The 17,723-nt window shown below is 52.0% G+C and overlaps 2 protein-coding genes across 6 annotated transcripts in view; both read left to right on the top strand.

Moving 5' to 3' along the window:
- The window catches only part of LIG1 (DNA ligase 1), a 50,866-nt gene extending 41,117 nt beyond the window's left edge, over positions 1 to 9,749 (top strand). For both annotated transcript variants that reach the window (XM_005589727.5, XM_005589724.5), the window contains exons 22-28: positions 258 to 402; positions 560 to 642; positions 2,306 to 2,458; positions 4,698 to 4,751; positions 6,530 to 6,673; positions 9,232 to 9,324; positions 9,463 to 9,749. In XM_005589727.5, the coding sequence (XP_005589784.3) occupies positions 258 to 402; positions 560 to 642; positions 2,306 to 2,458; positions 4,698 to 4,751; positions 6,530 to 6,673; positions 9,232 to 9,324; positions 9,463 to 9,546 (756 nt within the window). In that variant the 3' untranslated portion in view covers positions 9,547 to 9,749. The remainder of the gene's footprint in view (positions 1 to 257; positions 403 to 559; positions 643 to 2,305; positions 2,459 to 4,697; positions 4,752 to 6,529; positions 6,674 to 9,231; positions 9,325 to 9,462) is intronic.
- Positions 9,750 to 14,199: 4,450 nt separating this feature from the next.
- The window catches only part of LOC102142596 (calcium-binding protein 5), a 77,368-nt gene continuing 73,844 nt past the window's right edge, over positions 14,200 to 17,723 (top strand). For all 4 annotated transcript variants that reach the window (XM_045380873.3, XM_045380872.3, XM_045380874.2 and 1 more), the window contains exon 1: positions 14,200 to 14,526. The gene's annotated coding sequence lies outside the window, so the exon portion shown is untranslated. The remainder of the gene's footprint in view (positions 14,527 to 17,723) is intronic.

Genomic DNA, 17,723 nt, shown 5'->3' with positions numbered 1-17,723 from the left:
TGAGGCCACGGCCCCCTGTCTGGTGCTCCTGAAGTCACCGACTCTAAATGATGTCAAGCCCTCTTGCCAGTGACCTAGCCCTGTGCTTTAAGCTCCCGGAATCCTTCTGACGTCGGGGTTCTTCCCTCTCAAGGCTTTCCACAAACTAGCTGTCACTAGTTGTGACCTGCACGTGTCCTGTTCGCCTCACATTTGGGGCTTATTGTCTTTATTTCCACAACGATGTCTCATCTCTCTTCTCCTCCCCGGCCCTGCAGTCCCTGGTACGTGAGCCCCTTTCCCGGCGCCGGCAGCTGCTCCGGGAGAACTTTGTGGAGACGGAGGGCGAGTTTGTCTTCGCCACCTCTCTGGACACCAAGGACGTCGAGCAGATCGCCGAGTTCCTGGAGCAGTCAGTGAAAGGTGAGGGTGCTTGCTCTTCTCTCCTGAGGTCTGCAGCTTGCGCTGACCCTGGCCTCCCAGCCCGTCCCCAATCCGGGACTGTTTGACCAGAATCCTGCCTGCCCTGGCGCTTGTAAGCCAGGGCTTCCCAAGGACCACGCTTCTGTCTCTCCCTCAGACTCCTGCGAGGGGCTGATGGTGAAGACCCTGGATGTCGATGCCACCTACGAGATCGCCAAGAGATCGCACAACTGGCTCAAGGTGATTCCCACCCCCTCACCGGGCCGTCCCCGCCCCGGGTCTGGAGGTCTGTCCCAGCTGGGCCGTGGATTTTGAGCCTCCACTGTGTACCCTGTCTGAGCGCAGGGCCCCTTTCCACAATCCCACCCCGGCCCCCTGCTGCAGCCGGGTTCAGACCTCCCCCCTGCTGCAGCCGGGTTCAGACCTCCCCCCTGCTGCAGCCGAGTTCAGACCTCCTCCCTGCTGCAAGCCCTTGCTCACGAGTTGTGATTGAGAACAGCCCCAGCCTGAGCACTGCACATCCCACGAGGTGCAGCGTAGATGAGGTTTCTCTCCTGAGCCTGCCGCCCATGTCATGCCAGGCTCTTGGGCAGGAAGTCAGCCAGGACATGAATAAGAGAAAGTTGGGCAGGAGTGGGCGCCGTGAAGAAAAGCGAGTCAACTCCGGCCCCGTGAGGAGGGGCTGGGAGTGCCCCAGGTGATCAGGCCAGGGACAGAGCAGTAGGGAAGAGCACCCCCGGTGCAGAGGCTCTGAGGGAGGAGCAGGCTCTGCCTGTGCAGGGAGCAAGGGCAGGCGAGGCGCGAGGTGAGCTCAGAGTGGGGAGCAGACCCCAGATGACGCAGCACCTGGGGGCCACTGTGAGATAAAACTGGATCTTCCTCTTGAGGGTTTCAGGAAGTCAGTGAGGGTTCTGTGCCAGGAGTCACGGTCAGGTTGTCATTGTGCAAAGCTCCTGGGGTTTCCCCTCGAGTGAAGGACGGGCGTGGTGAGGGCCAGCGAGCAGGAGCCTGTCCTTAGTAAGAGTTGATGGATGTTTGAGTGGAGAGGGGCAGTGAGGGGTGGACGAGGGGCTGGAGCGGGAGGCACTGTGGCACCGAGCTGGCCAGGCCGGCTTACCAGCTCTTCCTGTGTGCTTATGGTTGTCTGTGGCTATCTTCCCTCCAGCACAGACCTTTCCTGTCTCAGGAAATAGCACTGTTGTGCCCCCAAGGCTGAGCTTCTGCCTGGCACACGGTCAGCACTTAGTGAACGTGTCTGAATGAATGGAAAAATGCTCTCCCTTTGGAGGAGTGGCCAGAGCGAGTTGGCCACGTCTCTGTACTGAGGGAAAGAGGGTGCCAAGGCTGACTCCTGAGGTCCCGTCGATCCCGCCTGCATTTCCCATTTGTTCTTATTTATTTATTTATTTATTTATTTATTTATTTTGAGATGGAGTTTCGCTCTCATTACCCGGGCTGGAGTGCGATGGCACGGTCTCGGCTCACTGCAACCTCCACCTCCCGGGTTCAAGCGATTCTCCTACCTCAGCCTCCTGAGTAGCTGGGATTGCAGGCACACGCCACCACGCCCAGCTAATTTTATATTTTTAGTAGAGACGAGTTTCTCCATGTTGGTCAGGCTGGTCTCAAACTCCCAACCTCAGGTGATCCACGCGCCTCGGCCTCCCAAAGTGCTGGGATTACAGGCATGAGCCACCGCGCCTGGCCCCATTTGTTCTTATTTAAACCTAGAAGCCCTTCCCATGTCCAGTCTCTTCCCAGGGGCCATCCTTGGGGTTCCTTCTGGAAGTTCCCTTCAGACTTACCTCCAGTCCCTCCTCAGTCCATGGAGGAGCCCCTCTTCAGCAGTGAGGCCCCCGCCTTGGGCGCTCCCCCTCTCATCTCTTGCCTCCTCTTCCCCCAGCTGAAGAAGGACTACCTTGATGGCGTGGGTGACACCCTGGACCTGGTGGTGATCGGCGCCTACCTGGGCCGGGGGAAGCGGGCCGGCCGGTACGGGGGCTTCCTGCTGGCCTCCTACGACGAGGAAAGTGAGGAGCTGCAGGCCATATGCAAGGTCCTGGGGGACTGGGGCTGACCGCAGAAGCAGGAGGGAAGGAGATTAGACTCCCGGGGGGACTTCCTATTGCACAACCCAGACCTAGGGATACTCACATCCCCCTGTGAAGGATTCGTTCTCCCCAGTTTTTATTTACTTTTTCTGGTTCTATAAGTAACTCTTGCTTCATATAGAAAAACGGGCTGGGATAGAAAGGTGTCAGGAATGTGTGTCAGTGAGAGATGGAGATTAGCTACAAATAGTGGTGGCTCACACTAAGAAAAGGAGTTTTTTCCTTATGAAATGAGAAGTGTGGAGGGGGCAGTCTGATGCCATTAGGGATTCAGGTTCCTCCTCTCTTTCCCCACATTATTTTTTGTCATGTGCCTCTGGCCTCATCATCACAATGTGGCTGCAGGAGTTCCAGCCCTCATGGCCATGCCTGCTCCACGCACCAGGAAGGAGCAAAGTGGGGTGGACCCTGAGTCAGCCTCGTCCAACACCTTCTGCTCAGGTTCTGTTGCTCATCACTTTGCTCCATGGCTCACCCCTAGCTGCAAGGAATTCTGGGAAATGTGAAGTGATTTTTATTTTTTTTCAAGTTAAAGTTTTTCTTAAAGCTGTGCACATTTTGGACTAGATTTTCTTAATGTATTTCCTATACTCCCCTCTCCAGCAAATTTGGGTCTTTTGCCACAGAAGCAGAACAAAATATCACCTAGACTCCCACCGCCCAGAGACACGCAGTAGTGACATTTGAGGGAATGTTTTTTTTGTTGTTGTTGTTGTTTTTTTTTTTGAGACTGAGTCTCGCTCTGTCGCCCAGGCTGCAGTGCAGTGACCGGATCGCAGCTCACTGCAAGCTCCGCCTCCCGGGTTCACGCCATTCTCCTGCCTCAGCCTCCCGAGTGGCTGGGACTACAGGCGCCCGCCACCTCGCCCGGCTAGTTTTTCGTATTTTCAGTAGAGACGGGGTTTCACCGTGTTAGCCAGGATGGTCTCGATCTCCTGACCTCGTGATCCGCCCGTCTCGGCCTCCCAAAGTGCTGGGATTACAGGCTTGAGCCACCGCGCCCGGCCGAGGGAATGTTTTATTTACATTTTTGCAAAGTTGTGATCCTTCTCTGTGAGTGATTTTCTCTTCTGCCTTTTTACCCTGGAAGTACTTTATTTTCAATGTTGTATATGCCCTTAAGCAGTGTGGCAACAGGACTTGAATGCCTGCACGAGAATTTTCAAGCGTTATGCCCCAGTGTCCTGAACCAGCTCCCTGTGGCTGTCTGGGGAAGTTGTTGCCAGCTTTGTGCTTATGGGTGACATCAGTACTTAGTGTCCGTTAACCTACATGATCAGTGACAGAAATGATTTTATAATTCACAAATATTTTGGCCACCAATCTACATTGTCACCATTTTGCATTATTTAGAATAGATTTTTAAACGAGCTATCGTCAGGACAAAAGGCAAGAAAATCCTTAAGACTCTCAATGCAAAAGGAGACTTCCAGGTGATATCGGTCGTTATTGTTCACTTGCTGCGTATCTGCCAGCATTGAGCATTATTGCTAATTTTTAGCCTTTCCTATTTTGGTAGGTGAAAGAAGCTCTTGGTAGTGTTAACATTAGAGACGGGCTGGGCATGGCGACTCACGCCTGTAATCCCAGCACTTTGTGGGGCTGAGGCGGGAGGATCACTTGAGCCCAGGAGTTCGAGACCTGGGCAACATAGTGAGATCCCACCTCTACAAAAACTTTTCTAAAAAAATTAGCCAGGCGTGGTGGCGCATGCCTGTGGTCCCAGCTACTTGGGAGGCTGAGGCAGGAGGATCGCTTGAGCCCAGGAGGTGGAGGTTGCAGTGAGCCAAGATTGCACCACTGCACACCAGCCTGGGTGAAAGAGCTAGGCCCTGTCTCAAAAAAAAAAAAAAAAAAAGATTGGAAGTGAGGACAGCCGGTTACTGGGCAGTGAGGATGTGGGTGGGCATAAGGGAGTGACTTCCTGGGCCAGGGAGACAGTGGAAGCAGAGGAGTTTCTCCATAAAGCAGAGGACAGGGCAGGCCTGCTGGGAGAGCATTCCCCACCCGGGAATCTCGGGCTGGATGCTCCACACCCCCAGCTCCCCACTTCTCTGGTTTTCTGTGGATACTGCATAGACCAGAAGGCGGTGGGGGCCATGAGTGTACACAGCTTTAGATGGCGGGAGCAAGTGCTGGGCCCATGGCCGGCTGAGCCTCTGACCTCCCGCTTCCTCCCTGCAGCTTGGAACTGGCTTCAGCGACGAGGAGCTGGAGGAGCATCACCAGAGCCTCAAGGTGAGTCATGGCGGCCGCGCCTCAGCCACCCCTGCCGCCCCCCGCCCCTGACAGCGCACTCCTTCCGTCAGGGCTCTTGACCCTCTACCATCTTGGGGCTCTGGGTGCGGGCAGGAGGGCAGCAGGCAATGGAGCTGGCTTTGGAGTCCAGCATCTCCAGGTTCATGTCTCAGCGCTGCCGGCTACTAGCTGGTGACCCTGCTCAAGGAACCTCGCCTCCCCAAGCCCTGTGCCTCATTCACACCAGGGGGTAGCCACAGGACACAGCAGGTGCCACAACTGCTCGTTGTGAAGTGCCTGTGAGCCCTGATCAGTGTGAGTATGAGTTGTCATGGTCACAGGCATTTCAGGCATGAGTGTCTGTCCTACATATTGGATCTGTATTAGTTTATTTTCATACACATACTGCTATGAAGAAATAACCCAAGACTTGCTGGGTGCAGTGGCTCATGCCTATAATCCCAACACTTTTGGGAGGCCAAGGCGGGTGAATCACCTGAGGTCAGGAGTTCGAGACCAGCCTGACCAACGTGGTGAAACCCCTTCTCTACTAAAAATACAAAAATTAGCCGGGCGTGGTGGCACATGCCTGTAATTCCAGTTACTCAGGAGGCTGAGGCAGAATTGCTTGAACCCAGGACATAGAGGTTGCAGTGAGCTGAAATCATGCCATTGTACTCCAGCCTGGGTGACAATGAGACTCTGTCTCAAAAAAAAAAAAAAAAGAAAAAAAAAGAAATACCCAACACTGGGTCATTTATAAAGAAAGATGTTTCCCGGACTCACAGTTCCACATGGCTGGGGAGGCCTCACAGTCATGGCGGAAGGCAAAAGAGGAGCAAAGGCACGTCTTACATGGCGCCAGGCAAGAGGGCACGTGCAGGGAAACTGCCCTTTATAAAACCGTCAGATCTCGTGAGACTTCCTCACTATGGCGAGAACAGCACAGAAAATCCCGCCCCCATCATTCAGTTACCTCCCACCAGGTCCCTCCACCACAGGTGGGGATTACGGGAGCTGTGATTCAAGATGAAATGTGGGTGGGGACACACGGACTCTTCGGTTCTCTCTCTCTGTTGCCCTCTCTCTCTACATCTCTGTCCCCCTCCCACTGTGTCTCTGTCTCCTTCGTCCAGGTCTCTGGCCCTCTGTCTGCCTGTTTTTGTCTTTAATGTCCTGCCTCAGCCCCCAGGGCCTTTCATTTCTTGCCATCTCTCATTCCTCCCAACTCCCACCTTTCCCAGCTTTTTACTTCAAGGGTGTGTCTTATTTCTTTTCCCTTCTTTCACTTTCTATTTCTGTTTCGGTTTCTGTTTACTTTAAGGGGTGTGTGTTTCTGTTCCCTTCCTACACTTTCTGTTTCTATTTCTGTTTATTTCAAGGGGGTGTCTGCTTTTTTCCCTTCCTCCCTCTCCTCAGCCCTCCAACGCTTGGCCTTGACTTTGAGATTCCAGACCCTCAGATCCTCTCTTCCTCTGCTCACTGCAGGCTCTGGTGCTACCCACCATCTCTCATTCCTCCCAACTCCCACCTTTCCCAGCTTTTTACTTCAAGGAGGTGTCTTGTTTCTTTTCCCTTCCTTCACTTTCTGTTTCTGTTTCTGTTTACTTTAAGGGGTGTGTGTTTCTATTCCCTTCCTACACTTTCTGTTTCTATTTCTGTTTATTTCAAGGGGGTGTCTGTTTTTTTCCCTTCCTTCCTCTCCCCAGCCCTCCAAGGCTTGGCCTTGACTTTGAGATTCCAGACCCTCAGATCCTCTCTTCCTCTGCTCACTGCAGGCCCTGGTGCTGCCCAGCCCCCGCCCTTATGTGCGGATAGATGGTGCCGTGACTCCCGACCACTGGCTGGACCCCAGCGCCGTGTGGGAGGTGAAGTGTGCCGACCTCTCCCTCTCCCCCATCTACCCTGCTGCGCGGGGCCTGGTGAGTGGCAGAGGACCTGGGCTTGGCCCTGTGTGGGATTCTGGGCAGCCCCACAGCAGAGTAGGGAGGGGACCTTGGCTCCTGTCTGTTCTTCCAGGTAAGGATTGGGAAGATGAGCTGGCATTTTATTTGACTGTCAGATAACAAGGTCAAAACATTTTTTTTTTAAAATGGGCCAGGCACGGGGGGTCGTGCCTGTAATCCCAGCACTTTGGGAGGCCAAGGCAGGCAGATTACTTGAGGTCAGGAGTTCAAGGCCAGTCTGGCCAACATGGTGAAACCCCATCTCTACCAAAAATACAAAAATTAGCCATGTGTGGTGACGGGTGCCTGTAGTCCCAGCTACTCGGGAGGCTGAGGCAGGAGAATCGCTTGACCCTGGGAGGCGGAGGTTGCAGTGAGCTGAGATCACACCACTGCACTCCATCCTGGATGACAAAGCAAAACTCTGCCTCAAAAAAAAAAGTATTTTCTTAAACAAAATAATTCCCAGGCCAAGTGCAGTGGCTCATGCCTGTAATCCCAGCACTTTGGGAGGCTGAGGTGGGCAGATCACTTGAGGTCAGGAGTTCAAGACCAGCCTGACCAACACAGTGAAACCCCACCTCTACCAAAAAATACAAAAATTAGCCGGGTACGGTGGCCCATGCCTGTAGTGCCAGCTACTGGGGAGACTGAGGCAGGAGAATCACTTGAACCCAGGAGGCAGAGGTTGCAGTGATCCGTCATGCCACTGCATTCTAGCCTGGGCAACACAGCAAGACTTCGTCTCAAAAAAAAAAAAACCACCAGGAGTAGTAAGAAAACAGTGACACCGCTGCTTTCAGTATCATCATCTCATCTTCAGCTCTGTAATCATTTTTAGAAACTCAGTTCTTTTAAGCAAAGGCTGAGTTCACTTCCTCCTCACCATTTACTTTGCTGCAGTTTCTTCCTCAACCGTAATTAATTTTCATGCGATCAGGTTTTAGAACGCCTTGGCTAATTTCTCTCTCTAGTGCCTCAGTCTTCAGCACTCACCAAAGCACTGTTGTAAACCGGGGGAGAACACCAGCCCGTGGCCAGCACTAGGAAAGCTCCCAGCTTCTCCTTCCAAAGAACAGCACATCTCAAAGTTAAAATGAGGTTGGGCACAGTGGCTCATGCCTGTAATCTGAGCACTTTGGGAGGCCAAGGCAGGAAGGTTGCTTGAGGCCAGGAGTTGAAGACCAGCCTGGGCAATATAGTGAGACACTGCCTCAAAAAATATATAAATAAATAATTTTAATTAGATATATTTTCTTTTCAGTTTCTCCTTGTCCTTCAGAACTGAGCTAGCACATACTTTTCTGATGAGAAGCAGACTTCCACTTTTAAATAACTCCTTTTTTTTTTTTTTTGGAGACACGGTCTTCGTTTTCCAGGTTGGAATTCAGTGACACGATTATGGCTCGCTGCAGCCTCAACCTCCTGGACTCAGGTGGGCCAACCTCAGCCTCCTGAGTAGCTGGGACTACAGGCGTGCACCACCACACCTGGCTAATTTTTGTCGTCTTTGTAGAGACGGGGTTTCACCATGTTGGCCAGGCTGGTCACAAACACCTGGCCTCAAGTGATCCACCCACCTCGGACTCCCAAAGTGCTGGGATTACAGGCATGGGCCACCATGCCCAGTCAAGAGCTTACGTTTTTGATCTAATTTAAAAATTTTTTTTTACCATGCTGCACGTTGGAGAGCCACAGACCCTTAGTAACAAGGGACTGGAGCCGGTGTGTGTCCAGCCCTTGCTGTGCGGCGGGCGCTGTGTGGTAATCAGCATGTCACTCATAGACACTCATCTAATCCTTTCCACATCCCTAGGACATAGTCACACAAACATCTCCATTTTACAGGTGAGGATGTAGAGCCCTAGAGAGCTCGAGTCACTGCCTCCGGATCACGTGGCTCCTGAGAGTTGGGAGCTGGGATTGGAATCCCACAGTCAGGTTCTAGAACCCATGCCCTGGCCCTATAGTTCAGCCTCAGCCCAAATCATCATCATCATATTAACGGCGGTAGCAAGCAGCATTTCTTTCTTTTCCTTTTTTTTTTTTTTTTTTTGAGACGGAGTCTTGCTCTGTCGCCCAGGCTGGAGTGTAGTGGCGCGATCTCGGCTCACTGCAAGCTCCGCCTCCTGGGTTCACGCCATTCTCCTGCCTCCGCCTCCCGAGTAGCTGGGACTACAGGCACCCGCCGCCATGCCCAGCTAATTTTTTGTATTTTTAGTAGAGACGGGGTTTCACTGTGTTAGCCAGGATGGTCTCCATCTCCTGACCTTGTGATCCTCCCACCTCGGCCTCCCAAAGTGCTGGGATTACAGGCGTGAGCCACCACGCCCGGCCAACAGGCAGCATTTCTTAAGCACTTACTGTGCCCTGGGTACGGTTCCAAGCGCTTTGTCAACTTGTTTAATCCTTATGACAACCCATCGTCTGGCCCCCTCGTGTGGATCAGGAAGCAGTCCAGAGTGGAGGAGGGAGGAGACTGAGCAGGGTGTCGCTGGGGCTGGACCGCAGGAGTCTCCATCCCGCTTCTGCAGGTGGATAGTGACAAGGGGATCTCCCTTCGCTTCCCTCGGTTTATTCGAGTCCGTGAAGACAAGCAGCCGGAGCAGGCCACCACCAGTGCACAGGTGAGGCCCTGGGAAGCAGGGCTGGGCCGCCCAGCTGCTTGGCCCTACCAGCTTTTTAGCGTGGTGGCCTCTGGAACCTTGTGGAAGTGGGGACAGCCAGGGAGCTTCTGACCACCCTGTCCCACCCTGTCTCCGCAGGTGGCCTGTTTGTACCGGAAGCAAAGTCAGATTCAGAACCAACAAGGCGAGGACTCAGGCTCTGACCCTGAAGATACCTACTAAGTCCTTGCCCTCCTAGGGCCTGGGTACAGGGCATGAGTTGGACGGAACCCAGGGTTATTATTGCCTTTGCTCTTTAGCAAATCTGCTGTGGCAGGCTATGGTTTTTGAGAGTCAGGGGAGGGGTGTGTGTGTGAGGGGGGTGGCTTACACCTGAGCCTGGGATTCATCCCATCATTTCTTTCAATAAATAATTATCGGATAGCTACTTTGTGACAAGGTCTGTGCTGGGCTCTGGGGGCAAAGCTCTCATGGGTGTCACTTGCATAGCATGTAGCAGTGGCCTAGGAACTGCCAGAGCCAGCACCAGCCATGGAACTGCCTGTGGTGGTGGGTATCTTCCGTAACTGCTCTGTGCAGTGTGGCCGCCACTGGCCACCTGCAGTGCCCGAGCACTTGACAGGTGGCCAGCATGACAGAGGATGCGAATTTGTTTTGTTTTGCTTTGTTCTGTTTTTGTTTTGAGACAGAGTCTCACTCTGTTGCCCAGGCTGGAGTGCAATGGCGAGATCTCAGCTCACTGCAACCTCCACCTTCCGGGTTCAAGTGATTCTCCTGCCTCAGCCTCCCGTGTAGCTGGGATTACACTAATGTGACACCACGCCCAGCTAATTTTTGTATTTTTAGTAGAGATGGGGTTTCGCTATGTTGGCCAGGCTGGTCTTTAACTCCTGGCCTCAAGCGATCCACCCTCCTTGGCCCCGCTAAGTGCTGGGATTACAGGCATAAGCCACCCCGTCCAGCCATGCCAAATATTTTATTTAATTGTATTGGACAGCAGTAGTCTAAAATCTTTACATCCATATGTTTTTTAACTTGTTTAACCTTCCAGCCATCCCACGGGGAGGCACCATCATGAACCCTGTTAAGGAAGACAAATGCAGTTTCTTAAAATAAGCCACATGTATTCTCTTACAGTTCCAGAGGTCAGAAGTTCAAAATCAGTTTTATTGGGCTAACGTCAAAGTGGTGGCAGGGCCGGTTCCTTCTGGGAGCTCCAGGGGAGAAACTGGGTCCTTGCTTTTCCCAGCTTCCAGAGGCCACCTGGTTCCCAGGCTCATGGCTTCTTCCACTGTCCTCAAAGCTAGCAGCGTCCCGCCTCAAATCTCTCTCCTGAGGTCATCAGGTCACCTCCTCTCCTCCATCAGATCTCTGCCTCTCTCTTCCAAGCACTCAAGTGGTTCCATTTAGGGCCCCCTGGATGATCCGGGATAATTTCATTTCAGGATCCTAACTCAATCCCAAAGTCCCTTTAGCCACATAAGATCATACATTGACAGAGGCCAGGCACGGTGGCTCATACCTGTAATCCCAGGACTTGGGGAGGCTGAGGTGGGAGGATCACTTGAAGCCAGGAGTTCAAGACCAGCCTGACCAACATGGCAAAACCCCATCTCTAATAAAAATACAAAAATTAGCCAGGCATGGTGGTGCATGCCTGTAATCCCAGCTCCTAGTGGGACTGAGGCAGGAGGATCACTTGATCTGGGAGATAGAGGTTGCAGTGAGCCGAGATCACGCCACTGCATTCCAGCCTGGGGAACAGAGCAAGACTCCATCTCAAAAAAAAAAAAAAAAATCACATTAAAGGTTTCAGTGATTAAGACCTGGATATCTCTGGGTGGGGGGGTGCTGTTATTATTCCAGCCACCCCACATGGGATGATATGTTAGAGGAAAACCATCGGGAAGTGGTCAGACAAGGCGAGCAGGATGCCTGGGACACCCGCCCAACCCTGGGTACCACAGGGCTGGGCTGGGGAAAACAGGTACACTTGGGGTGGGGTCCAGGCTTGGGTCTTCTAGAGCAGGAGGCCTCTGACCTCGGGGCCCAGCGTGGAACATGAGCTTCTGGACAGGAGAGTGTCAGGATGTCCTGATACTCCCGCAGGAGGGACAAAGGGCTCCTAGCCATCCCCCTGCCCCTCACACTCTGTTTCTCCCTCTCACATCTGCCCTCCCTTCTTCCCTTCTCTCTCATCAGGTTCCTCTGCCCTTGTCTCCCACCCATCCTCTCTCCCCTTCCTTCGTATCTGCGAGGCCTTGTTCCCTGCTGTGCAAGTCTGTGCCAGGCTTACTTTACTGTCTGTCACTGTGACTCTCACCCTCCCTGTCTTTCTTCCTGTGTCTCCATCATGGTCTCTTGCACACGCCATCTCTTGGACATTTTGTTTCTATACAACATTGTCTTCCCATTCTCCTGGCTGGCAGTGGCCCTGTGGCCCCGTGTGGGCAGACCCAGGGGACATAAGCACAGGGGCTGCTGGGGGCTTCTGGAGAAACATCTTTCCTGACCAAAAAGGACAGCCCTGGTTGTGGCAGCTCTTCCCCTCCTCCTGCCTTGACTAGAGATGATGATGGCTGGAGCCAAGTCACCACTTTGTAATCATGAGGAAAAAGAAAGGAGAGTAACAGACTACCCCTGACGACCTTAAGCCGGCGAGCCAAGGGCAGCAGCTGCGTAACTGTGGGCTTTTGTTCTTTGGAGTGGGGGAAGAAGAAGTCCCAGTGTGATTATGCCACTCTAAAACATGGCTTTCGGCTGGGCACAGTGGCTCATGACTGTCATCCCAGTGCTTCGGGAGGCCGAGGCAGGCAGATCACCTGAGGTCAGGAGTTCAAGACCAGCCTGACCAACATGGAGGCACCCCGTCTCTACTAAAAATGCAAAATTAGCCGGGTGTAGTTGCACATGCCTGTAATCCCAGCTACTCGTGAGGGTGAGGCAGGAGAATCACTTGAACCCGGAAGGTGGAGGTTGCAGTGAGCTGAGAGCAAGCCATTGCACTCCAACCTGGGCAACGAGCAAAACTGTCTAAAAAAATAAAAAATAAAAAATGACTTGTTTCTCACAGCTAAGAGTTCCTGATACAGCTCTGCCTTAAAGAACTGGCAAATTAGTATGCATTTGTGTTTCAATTTCAAATAAAATAAGGCAAAAAATATATATACGTATTTAAATATTGTATGTCAGGGGATCCCCACGTCACTGTCTGACTCTGTGTGGAGATCCATGGTTCCCTTGGGCTTGGCTCTTCCCACACCAGTGCAGGGTCCCAGGAACACATCTCCCGCCACACATGGCCGCCATGTCCCTCCGCTGGAGCTGGGCAGGGTCATCCTCACTCCTCAGTGACCCTCATGATGGCTCCACCAGGTAGGTACTTTTATTCTCCCCATTGAACAAGTGAGGACACTGAGGGGTGCAGGGATGTAAGTTACCTTCCCTAGGTCCACTATCTAGGAAGTGGTGGGCCAGGGTTTGGTCCATGCCTTCAGCTCCTTGACCCTGCATCTGTAACTACTAACTATACTGTGGAGAGCCTCGTGAGCTTCTGTGAGGTGCGGAACCTTATCCCACAGGTCGGGCAATGGCATGGACAGGTCTAGGAGTGAAAAGATCCTGCAATGGCTGGAGTTGTGGGCATTGAAGAGATGAGCCTGGAGTTAGGGGGAGCAGGGGAAACCATCTTCCCCCTGGTGAAATCCTGTTCTAAAATTGGTGATACTCCTGCCTTGGCCTCCCAAAGTGCTGGGATTATGGCCTCATCTCTATTTTTAAAAAATAAGAATCAGGCTGGGTGTGGTGGCTCGTGCCTGTAATCCCAGCACTTTGGGAAGCCGAGGCAGGTGGATCACTTGAGTTCAGCAGTTCGAGCCAGCCTGGCCAACACGGTGAAACCCCGTCTCTACTAAAAATACAAAAATAATTAGCTGGGCGTGGTGGCAGGTGCCTATATTCCCAGCTACTCAGGAGGCTGAGGTAGGAGAATCGCTTGAACCCAGGAGGCAGAGGTTGCAGTGAGCTGAGATCGCACCACTGCACTCCAGCCTTGGCGACAAAGAGACTCCATCTCAAAAAAAAAAAAAATTCAAAACCCATCAAGTTGGGATGTTTAGTGCTGGGCTTCAGGAAGAGTAGGCAGGAGGGTAGTATGGGAGGTTTCTAGGAGCCACTCCTAGAAGTGGTGCTCCCCACAGATGCTCCATTGCACTGACTGGAACTTGGTCACATGACCACACCTAGCTGCAAAGGATGCTGGGAAATGTGGTTCCCTGTTGGGAGGCCACTTCTGGGCTTCAAACCTTCACTGTGAATGGAGCTCACAGATTTTCTAAAAATTGACATTAAATGAACCAGACTTGGCCCCAAGGATCTGGCTCACTGCAACCTCTACCTCCTGGGTTGAAGCAATTTTCCTGCCTCAGCCTCCCGAGTAGTAGCTGGGATTACAGGCACACACCACCACGCCTGGCTAATTTTTGTATTTTTTAGTAGAGATAGGGTTTCACCATGTTGGCCAGGCTGGTCTCAGAACTCCTAACCTCACATGATCCACCCGCCTCAGCCTCCCAAAGTGCTGGGATTACAGGCGTGAGCCACCACGCCTGGCCTCAATATTTCTTTTTCTGGGTATTTGAGTATGATATTATATATGATGGTTATTAGGCAGCCCATTGCATAGGAAGATTAGCTAAATCTGTTCTGAGGAATATTTATCTTCAATATAGTTATATAACGACAACATTCTTTTTTTGAATACTGGTCTCGGGTGCCTAATGATAGAAGGGTGACATCATTAAGGAACCCTGGAAAGTCCCTCTTTCCACGTGATCCCACGGATGCAAATAGCTCTGGGTGAGCTTGGGAACAGCTGAAAAAGCTGGAGCAACCGAGCAGGGCCCACAAGCCGAGGAGGGCTGTATAAAAGCGCAGGGGGCATTTTACCTCCAGGTTGGCCCTGCTCAGGACCAGGAGGAAACACCTCCAGCCCGCGACCTCCCCCCACAGCGGGAAAAGGAAAGCAGGAGGACCACAGAAGCTTTGGCACCGAGGATTCCCGCAGTCTTCACCCACTGAGATCCCGGCTGAACGAGCTATGCAGCGACTACATCGCTAAGCCCAGGGAGCCCAACCCTCTGCTCCGGATTCCCGAGCACCCAGCTCCATTGCGCATGCGCACAAGCCCCAGCACAGACTCAGGCAAGCCGTCGGGGCGGGGAGGGCTGTTTCATCCCGCTGGGGCGGCCGTAACGAAGGACCAGGGATTGGGTGCAATTAAACAACAGGATTTTTTTTTTCTTTTTCTTTTTTCTTTTTTCTTTCTTTCTTTTTTTTTTTTTTTTGAGACACAGTCTCGCTCTGTCGCCCAGGCTGGAGTGCAGTGACACGATCTCCACTCACTGCAACCTCGGCCTCCCGGGTTCAAGCCATTCTCCTGCCTCAACCTCCGGAGTAGCTGGGACTACCGGCGCACACCACCACACCTGGCTAATTTTTGTATTTTTAGTAGAGACAGAGTTTCACCATGTTGGCCAGACTGGTCTTGAACTCCTGACCTCGTGATCCGCCCCACTCAGCCTCCCAAAGTGCTGGGATTACAGGCATGAGCCACTGCGCCCGGCCAGGAGTTTATTTTCTAACACTTCCGGAAGCTGGAAGTCCAAAATCAAGGTGTTGGCAGGGTTGGTTTCTCCTGAAGCCTCTCGCAGAGGCCCTAATCTCTCCTTATAAAACCAATAAAACCAAATTCCAGGCCACCCTCAGGACTCCACTTTAACTTAGTCACCTCTTTAAGAGCCTATGTCTGGCCAGGTGCGATGAGTCATGCCTGTAATCCCAGCATTTTGGGAAGCTCTCTAGAGCCCAGAAGTTCAAGACCAGACTGGGTGACATAATAAGACCTGATCTCTACAAAACACAAAACATTTAGCTGGAGATGGTAGCATGTACCTGCACTTCCAGCCACTCGGGAGGCTGAGGTGAGAGACTCACTTGAGCCAGGGAGGCTGAGGCTGCAGTGAGCCACAATCACATCACTGCACTCCAGCCTGGGTGACAAAGCAAGACCCTGTCTCAAAAAGCAAGCAACAAAAAAGAATCTTATGTCCAAATACAGTCACATTCTGAGGTTCTGGAGGTTACAAGTCCAACACATGAATTTGGAGGTGGTGGGGGGAAGCCGATTAATTTCATAACAGGGATCTTGAAATTGCCTTTGCAGAAATGAAAGTAATGAGAGAAAGCTAACATGACTGACCATCTTGTTTCTAACCTCACAGGCTAGATTTTTTTTTTTCTTATTCTAGTGCAGAGGCCAAAATTACCATGAGAGGAATTTAATTCATAGTTAAACTTTGAGACGAAGAAAACTGACCCCCAGTGCTTGTTGAGAGATTGAAGTCACATTCATTTACTTTTTATTTATTTATTTTTGAGACAGAGTTTCACTCTTGTTGCCCAGACTGGAGTGCAATGGTGTGATCTCTGCTCCCTGCAACCTCCACCTCCTGAGTTCAAGCGATTCTCCTCCCTCAGCCTCCTGAGTAGCTGGGATTACAGGCGCCCACCACCATGCTCAGGTGACTTTTGTACTTTTAGTAGAGACAGGGTTTCACCATGTTGGTCAGGCTGGTCTCCAACTCCTGATCTCAAGTGATCCACCCACCTTGGCCTCTCGAGGAGCTGGGACTACAGGCATGAGCCACTGTGCCCAGCCTGAAGCCACATTCATAAGACAAGGTTAGAATCATGAAGGTGCTGGAACTTTGCTAAATAACAGTTGTGGGTTAAACAATGACCTGCCCTCCCTTAGCTTCCTTTTCTATATGTGCTTCAGAGTCACGTAACCAGGGGTCGCAAGATCTATAACTTCCCCAGCCACTTCTGTAAATAACATCGCTATTGTGAAACTTACAGAACTCATCTTTTTAGTGGACTGTGGTAGCTAACACCTGTAATCCCCACTTCTTGGGAGGCTAAGGCAGGAGGATTGCTTGAGCCCAGGAGAACAAGACCAGCCTGGGCAACATAGTGAGACCTCAATCTCTACAAAAAAATTAAAACTTTGCCAGAGGCAAAGTTTTAGAGGCATGGTGGTGCATGCCTCTAGCCCCAGCTACTCAGGAGGCCAAGGCAGGAGGATTGCTTGAGCCCAAGAGTTGGAGGCTGCAGTGAGCTATGATTGCGCCACTGTAAGGACCAGCCCTACAGGGTCTGTGGATCTTTCTCCCCATGTGTGGAAATGAGAGATCGTAGAAATAAAGACACAAGACAGAGAAGAAAAGACAGCTGGTCTGGGGGACCACTACCACCAAGACGGAGTGACCGATAGTGGCCCTGAATGCCTGGCTGCGCTGTTATTTATTGGATAATAAGGGGCAGGGTAAAGAGTGTGAGTCATCTCCAGTGATTGATAAGGTCACGTGAGTCACGTATCCACCAGACAGGGGGCCCTTCCCTGTTAGGTAGCCGAGGCAGAGAGAAGACAGCTTATGTCATTATTTCTTCTATGCTCTTTTCAGAAAGATCAAAGACTTTAATACTTTCACTAATTTTGCTGCTGCTCTGTAGAGGGCGGAGCCAGGTGTACGGAGTGGAACATGAAAGTGAAACAGGAGCGTGACCGCTGAAGCACAGCATCACAGGGAGATGGTTAGGCCTCCGGATGGCTGTGGGCGGCTGACACCAGTCAGGCCCTCCACAAGAGGCGGTGGAGCAGTCTTCTCTAACTCCCCCGGGGAAAGGGAGACTCCCTTTCCCGGTCTGCTAAGTAATGGGTGCTTTTTCTAGGCACTGACGTGACCGCTCGACCAAGGTCCGCTAGGCCACGGGCGTCTTCCCAGACGCTGGCGTTACCGCTAGACCAGGGAGCCCTCTAGTGGCCCTGTCCGGGCGTGACAGGGTCACACTCCTGTCTTCTGGTCACTCCTGACCTCAAGTGGTCTGCCTGCCTCGGCCTCCCAAAGTGCTGGGATTACAGGCATGAGCCACTGCTCCTGGCAATAATGTTTTGTTTTGGTTTTGGTTTTGGTTTTTTTAAGGGGGAAGAAAAAAAAAAGAACTTGTCTTTGAGATAGTTTTCAGAGTGAGCATTTTGGCAGACCAAGAGCTACCACCTGGTCCTGACACCCACTACCAGGAAGTGACTCAGCCATACAAAGACAGTTTTGGTCTGTGATTTCATCCATACCCGATCAATTGTTTCAGTTCCCCCAGCCCCTTGCCCACCAAAGTTTCCTTAAAAAACCCTAGCCTCAGGCTGGGTGCGGTGGCTCACGCCTGTAATCCCAGCACTTTGGGAGGCCGAGGCAGGCGGATCACCTGAGGTCAGGAGTTCGAGACCAGCCTGGCCAATATGGAGAAACCCCATCTCTACTAAAAATACAAAAATTAGCTGG

Source organism: Macaca fascicularis, chromosome 19, assembly GCF_037993035.2.
Source record: "Macaca fascicularis isolate 582-1 chromosome 19, T2T-MFA8v1.1".
NCBI classification, from domain to species: Eukaryota; Metazoa; Chordata; class Mammalia; order Primates; family Cercopithecidae; genus Macaca; species Macaca fascicularis.
Note: the sequence above shows the minus strand (reverse complement) of the source record. Positions and strands in the feature narration are given on the sequence as shown.